Source organism: Oncorhynchus masou, chromosome 18 (assembly GCF_036934945.1).
Source record: "Oncorhynchus masou masou isolate Uvic2021 chromosome 18, UVic_Omas_1.1, whole genome shotgun sequence".
Lineage (NCBI taxonomy): Eukaryota > Metazoa > Chordata > Actinopteri > Salmoniformes > Salmonidae > Oncorhynchus > Oncorhynchus masou.
The window spans coordinates 28,368,501-28,376,679 of NC_088229.1; the positions used below are offsets into that span (position 1 = coordinate 28,368,501).

The 8,179-nt window shown below is 40.2% G+C and overlaps 1 protein-coding gene across 1 annotated transcript; it reads left to right on the forward strand.

The window, feature by feature from the left end:
* Positions 1-59: 59 nt before the first annotated feature.
* On the forward strand, positions 60-7,811 carry LOC135504345 (pre-mRNA-splicing factor SPF27-like). The gene is made up of 7 exons (XM_064922836.1): positions 60-261; positions 4,096-4,188; positions 4,361-4,431; positions 5,427-5,588; positions 5,852-5,902; positions 6,092-6,172; positions 6,259-7,811. Exons 1-7 carry the CDS (start codon positions 169-171, stop codon positions 6,383-6,385), a joined length of 678 nt encoding a protein of 225 aa, XP_064778908.1. The 5' UTR covers positions 60-168; the 3' UTR covers positions 6,386-7,811.
* Positions 7,812-8,179: the final 368 nt, after the last annotated feature.

Genomic DNA, 8,179 nt, shown 5'->3' on the forward strand with positions numbered 1-8,179 from the left:
CGTAAGGGGCGCTGTAAAATCAAGGGCCATAAGACACCAACGGAAAATACGTTCAGCCTCCCGGAAGACGGCAGAAGCAACCAGCTGCGTTGGTTTGCTGCTGAGACAACTAGCTAGCCATCCATCCATCCATCCAGCGGTGTTAGCAAACAAACAACTAAACTGAATATGGCTGGAACTTCATCAGTAGCTGGTGAAGTATTTGTCGATGCCCTACCGTATTTTGACCAGGGTTATGATGCAGCGGGCGTTAGAGAGGCGGTAAGTATCTGCTCCATACATAGCTACCTGTTGCAAACTAGCTAGCATCAGACATGAGCTAGCTGAGAAACGTGCAACTCCGTTCTCTTAAAGCTATTCAAAATATACAATATAGAAAAAGTAAACAACGGAGTATACAAACAGTCAGGGGACTAGACAAATGTATATAAAGACTATTATATCAAGTTGATTGCTTTTTGTTATAAGAAATTATGTACATATTGTTCAAATTCATTCTCACAGTTTTCTGACTCCTGTACATCTATGAATATTAAATGTAGCTCATAACTGCGGTTGATTAAGAAGAAAGGCATCGTATAGTTTTTGCTATACTTTGTAAAACCAAAAATCACATTTTCAGTATCGCGTGTGTTTTGGTGGGGAAACTGAGTCGGATTCACAGACAATAACAAATTATTCCAAGTTAACGGTTTGAAGCACACTTGTTCAATCTTCCGTAATCAACATTTATACCAAATCGTTTTTCATTTTCGTGCCATATCAAAAATGACTTTCAGTAGCCTAATGGGGTGCTGTTTAGCAAATGTTAAATTGTTAACGCAAGATGTGCTTTACAGTCATCACCTAAACACCATACACATAAGTGAGCAAGATGTTTTTTTTCTTATTTCATTAAAGAAAAAGTATACATTTTAAAGTGTTTGACCAAGAAAATGTAGTTATCCCCACATTCTTTAATTTTCTTATGATTTTTACAGTTAACTTTGACCCATATACTTTTTATGTGCCACTAGTAGATCGTTAGTGCAGGTTGATGACCATTGCATACCATAAGATCCCCGTATTATGCCATCTTAAAATATGCATGCTTCGGGGGTAGTGGCAGGTAGCCTACACAAACAGGCAAAGATTTTCAGCTGGCAGGCAGACAGTGGAATAAGTTTGAATGACACACAGGAAACTGTTGATTGTGGAAAAACCCAGCAGTGTTGCAGTTCTTGACACACTCTAACCGGTGAGCCTGGCACCTAATACCATACCCTCTTCAAAGGCAAGTAAAATTGTCTTGCCCATTCAAATTAAATTTTATTGGTTACATACGTGTTTAGCAGATGTTATTGCTGGTGTAGCGAAAGGGTTGTTTCTAGCTTCGACAGTGCAGTAATATCTAACAAGTAATATTTAATAACATATACACACAAATCTAAGTAAAGAAAATATGGGCATGTTACCCTCTGAATGGCACAAATACACAATCCATGTCTCAATGCTTAAATTATTCTTTAACCTGTCTCCAGTGGATTTAATAGGTGACAATAAGGGATCATAGCTTTCACCTGGTCAGTCTGTCATGGAAAGAGGTGTTCCAATTTTTTTTTGTACACTCAGTGTATATTGGTGAACTTTGAAGGTGCCCGTATTATACCAGCTTAAATATTTTTTTGTGAGGTGTGCCACTAGTAGATCAATAATCCATTGTCATTAACATTGCAAAGCATAACATGACTGTATTTTGCCAGCTACAATATTGGAAAAATACTTGTTTGCTGTATATTACATTTGACATTTTAGGTAACCTAGTTCAATTTTAACCAGGGATTAGAACCGATTCAGGGATAGAACGGGAACAGAATCGTTATTTTAAAAGCATGGGAACTGGTTAATAACGTTATTTTACGTTCAGGCATTTTTTTTCTTTCGAGTACCACAAAAAAACGCAGCTAAGCACATATGCAAAGACCCCAGTCACTCAAACCTATTCCAGTGTCTCCCTGCCAGCATTTCACTACACCTGCAAACACGTGTATGTGACAAATAAAAAAAAGTATTGGATTTGAAATCTTTACCTGTGTGTAGGCTACCTACCTACCTCCGAAGCATGCATAGTCTACTGTAGCTACTGATGTTACAGGCACGATTCTGACATTTTTAGAGAAGAGTGGATTCAATTGTTCAATGCTAGTTAATGGATATTATAGTTATCATGTTTCACACTGGAGTTACTAACTGCAAAAAGGTCATTCTTGTTTTAATTTTGGTCACGCTTTGCACACACAAGCTTGTTCGCTAGCTCGCAAACTCTAGGCGACACTATTTGTAATGTAATTGAACGGAGTCAGGATCAATGGCGAGCTCTGGTCCAACGTTTATCCAACTCTGAAGTTAAGACTTTCAAAGTTCCTTCATAGAAGCCGTGCCTCTGTAGGTATAATTCAGATAATGCATGTAATAACAACAAGATGCCGAGCGCTCTCCTCACCTGCTAAATTTGTCGCACCCTACGCTACACTTGTCTGCCCAATGCATAGCTTGCCTGCTCCATAGCAGTCTGCTCTATCCATTGGTGAAACAATTTAATGTCGAGCTGAATGTAAAAAATAAAAAAAAGAGATAGGAACAATATAAACCGTTAACTTTTTTGAATCGGTTCAGAATTTTCTTTTGCTGGTCAGAACTATGGAACGGAAAGGAAAAAAATATGGTTCTGTTTTAAAACGAAACGATTGGAAGATTTAATTTCCAACCGCTGATTTTAACATAGTAAATATGGATGGTCAACATTTTGTGACGTGCCACTAATAGATCAATAACCCATTGTCATTAACATTACAAAGCATAACGTACCCATATTATGCCCGTTACATTGGAAAATATTTTCCCAACTTGAAATTTTTTATATTTTTTTTAACAGTGAACTGAGGTTAACTTTACTTGTATGCCTAGGCTACTAGGCCCACAAAGTTCATATATGAAATGAATAGGGTTTCTAAATGTAATTCTATTATTACACCTAGGCTATAAAATAAGTAGGTGTGTAATTTACTTTCAACAATGGTCAGGGTAGCGGTGTCCTAAGAATCCCGGATAGCACTGGCCGTTTCAATTGGCTCATTCGTGCTGAGTTTAGGAAAAAGTTGGATGTATTCGATACAAGTTATTGTAGGTGCAGTTGTGCAGGAAAGTGTTTTCAGAATTCACATTTTTCAGAGAATCAACCTTTTTGTGACCCAATGTTGATAGCAAATCCCACGAACAGTTATCAAAACTCAGCTCCGCCTCGATATAAGAGAACGGAGTTGAGCGTTGCTCAGCTAACCTCCCAGCTGAAAATCTTTGCCAGTGTGCATGTGTAGGCAACCTGCCCCTCTGAAGTTTAGGCTGCTGTAGCCTACTGACGTTACAAACGTGATTGAGAAAATAGATTTTTAGAGAAGAATGGATTAATTTTGGATTAACTTTTTCAATGCTAGTTAGGGATACTATAGTTATCACGTCTCACATGGGCTTTCTTAACTACAAAAAGGTGAAACGTGTTTTTAATCCTGGTGCCTCTGCACACCTAGATTCGTTAGCTAGCTATCCCTGGCAAGTCTCGGAAATTAAAAGATTTTCAAAGTTCCTCCAAAGAAGCCGCTCCTCCATAGGTATAATTCTGTGGGCCTAATTCAGATAAAACATGTCATAAGATGCCCAGTGCTTCAATCCAAACTTCCTCCTCCATCCTCTCTTGCGCTCTTCCCATCTGCAAAATTTCAGTCACATCTCGGCCCTATACTTCTCTGTCCGTGATAAAATCACGCATGTAAACAACTATAGCTTGCCTGCACCATAACAAGCTACTCTATTTACACTGATTGGTGAAGTAGTTTAGAAAGGAAAAATATAAACGGGTACTTTTTGTGGTTCATACCATTCAGAACTTTATTTTGCAGTTCGGGAAAGTGTAACAGAACAAAAAACATGGTTCTGTTCAGAACAAAACTATTGAAAAATTTAGGTTCCAACCCCTGCTTTTAGGTCACCCCTCAGTCACAAGTCTAACTAGTCTACTGTACTAGTATGCTGTCAATCTGTATTAATTTCCATACACAGGCTGCAGCCTTGGTAGAGGAGGAGACTCGCCGATACAGACCCACCAAGAACTACCTCAGTTATATGCCAACACCTGATTTCACTACATTTGAAGTAAGTACCATGTACTCAGTTCATGCTATAAAAACAAAAAGGCATAAATGAATATGTAAACTAATGCCATGACGCTGGCTTTTGACTGACTCGTCACTGTCAACTGTGAAATCTACACTGCTCGACAATGACATTATGTGAAGCAAATACTAATGCTTATATCACCCATCAGACTGAAATCATGAGGAACGAGTTTGAGAGACTAGCAGCCCGGCAGCCCCTGGAACTTCTCAGCATGAAGAGGTAAACCCAGTCTACTCTTTTGCTCAGAGCACGAACAGTCATGTTTAAAAAAAGCTTGCTAACTGTCAATCCCACATTCAGTTCTAACTTGTCGTGGAAATTTCCTCTATTTACCAAATCATGGGCGCAAACCACACACACAAGTCAGTTAGTTATCAAAGTCCATCTTTAATTATATGAGCTCTATCACAAACCCTGTGACTCTCAGATCAATTCAGTGTCTATCAATTAATTCTCTGAGAGTCCCTTCCACATTGCAATAGCATTTTGACTTTCAACAGTTCAGTATCTCTAATGAAAAATTGAGTCCCAACATAATGGCAAATGGGATCCTTTATAGCGAAGATCCACCCCCCCTAGACGACATGACAATCCACAGGTCCCAGGAACTTACACAAATAAATACTTTACTTCAGAGAGGAGTATCCCCTAGCCAGACAGTTGGCTATAAATTATTGTTCAGTTTGGTCTCCTAAACAAAGCTCTTATTTTGTCCTTGGTACAAAATGGTACCAAGACATTAACCCCCACCCTATGATATATAACAAATTGTCATTTAGATACAACCAATTCTAAATACAACCAATCCTGGACAAGCTCACGGGGAGGAGAGTGAGGCTATAGGTTAAGATAGAGGGAGCATAGAATGATTCCAGACACTGCCATCCTCCTCTCCCCGATGGGAAAAGTAGGGAGTGACTGGCACACAGACACAGTGGAGCAAAAGATATGTTTACACATGATGACACCTTGACCTCTCCCCTCTCTGCGGCCCAAGCAACTTAGTCCTGACAGAGAACAGATAACTGTCAATGGCCACCACTATAGTACAACAAAATACTTTCTTATGAGAAATAACTCATAAGCATATCATGAAAATAAAACATCCTATCTATGTTACCCAAATAATTCTGATTATTCCCCAACACTTGACACATTTAAACCCTCATCATCCTCTGAGTGTACACTCAACTGTTTCTGTTTCACCTGTGCAGATATGAGCTTCCAGCTCCATCATCAGGGCAGAAGAATGACATCACTGCATGGCAGGAGAGTGTGAACAACTCTATGGCTCAGCTGGAGCATCAAGCAGTGCGCATTGAGAACCTGGAACTTATGGCACACTACGGTACCAATGCATGGAAGGTCTACAATGAGTGAGTCGGTGGCTGCTGCTTGTGCCCCCAATAGAGCTCTTCATTTATTTTAGTTTCAAAGAGTCAGGAGGGACAACCAAACTGATTTGAATTAAGCTAACAAATGGGGTTTGATTAGTCATTTAATTTGAGAGTGGAGGAGATCAGTCTTTTTACTTGTCAGTTTAGTCCTTTTTACACATGCTTGTCCTGAAGGGTAAAGTATAGATTCACAGGGATTTTTTGACTTTGCCTTAATCTTTGTCATTATTTCCACTCCACAGTAACCTGGCCTTTATGATTGAATTGGCTCAAAAAGAACTACAGAAATGTAGGTAGGTAAATGGTGGAAAACGTTGCTTTACAATTTCCAATTTGTGCAATACATTCCTCATGGTTAGCTCGTTTGGTAATAGTTTTGGACTCAGTCTGACACAAACTGTGTCGACAAGCTTCTTCACATCTGCATATACAGTATATATTTTTCACAACCTTTTCTGTGTGTGTGTGTGTCATTTATACAGAAAGCAGATTCAGGACTTGAACTGGCAACGGAAGAATGATCAGCTTGCAGGCGGAGCCAAGCTGAGAGAGCTGGAGTCAAAGTCAGTTCTGTGAATGTTGTATTTTTCATTACTGTTTTCTCAGCCGTGGTATGATTTCTAAATCCATGCCATCTCTTTTGTAACAGTTGGGTGTCCCTCGTAAGTAAGAACTATGAGATTGAACGTGCCATCGTCCAGTTGGAGAATGAAGTTGGACAGCTCAAACAGCAGCATGGTGACGAGAACAAGGAAAACATTCGACAGGACTTCTAGAAACAGAACCTTGCAGAAGAGACATTTTACAAGAAAGGAAATGTTGAGCTTGCAGCTTGAGAACAACGAAAACCAATGTGAAAAGAACAGGACTGTCCCTCCAAACGTTAAGAACCTAGTTGCCTTGGCTGCACAGCTTCTTATGACAGTCTTTACATTAGTCTCAGACAGTGACCGTTGAAAAACTATTGGTCCTGTGTAGAGCATATTTGGTGTACCTCGATCACTTCAGAGGTGAAGTCTGATTTTGTTGTTTTTTTAATAACTTTTATCAATGCTTGTCAATTTGATGAGTAATTCTAAAATGAGGTAGTTAATAACAAATGATGCAGTCTACAAAAGTCACTTGATTTAACATATAGACATAAGTACAGTTGAAGTCTGAAGTTTACATACACCTTAGCCAAATACATTTAAACTCAGTTTTTCACAATTTCTGGCATTTAATCTCTAAAAAAATCCCTGTTCCCTGTTTGGGTCAGTTAGGCTCACCACTTTATTTTAAATATGTGAAATGATTTCTTTCATCACATTCCCAGTGGGTCAGAAGTTTTACATACACTCAATTAGTGTTTGGTAGCATTGCCTTTAAATAGTTAAACTTGGGTCAAATGTTTCGGGTAGCCTTCCACAATAACTTGGGTGTATTTTGGCCCATTTCTCCTGACAGAGCTGAATGTAACTGAGTCAGGTTTGTAGGCCTCCTTGCTTTCACACACTTTTTCAGTTCTACCCACAAATTTTCTATGGGATTGAGGTCAGGGCTTCGTCATTATGGCCAAACAGTTCTATTTTTGTTTCATCAGATCAGAGGACATTTCTCCCAAAAGTATTATCTTTGTCCCCATGTGCAGTTGCAAACCGTAGTCTGGCTTTTTTTTTATGGAGGTTTTGGAACAGTGGCTTCAGGTTATGTCGATATAGGACTCGTTTTACTGTGGATTAATACTTTTGTACCGGTTTCCTCCAGCATCTTCACAAGGTCCTTTGCTGCTGTTCTGGGATTGATTTGCACTTTTCGCACCAAAGTACATTCTTCTCTAGGGGACAGAACGCGTCTCCTTCCTGGGCGGTATGACTGTTGTGTGGTCCCATGGTGTTTATACCTGCTTACTATTGTTTGTACAGATGAACGTGCTACCTTGGAAATTGCTCCCAAGGATGAACCAGACTTGTGGAGGTCTACACTTGTTTTTCTGGGGTCTTGGCTGATTTCTTTTGCTTTTCCCATGATGTCGAGCAAAGAGGCACTGAGTTTGAAAGTAGGCCTTGAAATACATCCACAGGTACACCTCCAATTACATTTACATTTTACATTTAAGTCATTTAGCAGACGCTCTTATCCAGAGCGACTTACAAATTGGTGAATTCACCTTCTGACATCCAGTGGAACAGCCACTTTACAATAGTGCATCTAAATCATTAAGGGGGGGGTGAGAAGGATTACTTATCCTATCCTAGGTATTCCTTGAAGAGGTGGGGTTTCAGGTGTCTCCGGAAGGTGGTGATTGACTCCGCTGTCCTGGCGTCGTGAGGGAGTTTGTTCCACCATTGGGGGCCAGAGCAGCGAACAGTTTTGACTGGGCTGAGCGGGAACTGTACTTCCTCAATGGTAGGGAGGCGAGCAGGCCAGAGGTGGATGAACGCAGTGCCCTTGCTTGGGTGTAGGGCCTGATCAGAGCCTGGAGGTACTGCGGTGCCGTTCCCCTCACAGCTCCGTAGGCAAGCACCATGGTCTTGTAGCGGATGCGAGCTTCAACTGGAAGCCAGTGGAGAGAGCGGAGGAGCGGGGTG

What these genes read in the sequence shown, in the direction of transcription:
- LOC135504345 (XM_064922836.1), top strand. Translation starts at nt 169, where the DNA reads ATGGCTGGAACTTCATCAGTAGCTGGTGAAGTATTTGTCGATGCCCTA. An exon ending in GAACTTCTCAGCATGAAGAG is followed by an intron (nt 4,432 to 5,426) that starts GTAAACCCAGTC and finishes TCACCTGTGCAG; the next exon opens with ATATGAGCTTCCAGCTCCAT. An exon ending in GCATGGAAGGTCTACAATGA is followed by an intron (nt 5,589 to 5,851) that starts GTGAGTCGGTGG and finishes TCCACTCCACAG; the next exon opens with TAACCTGGCCTTTATGATTG.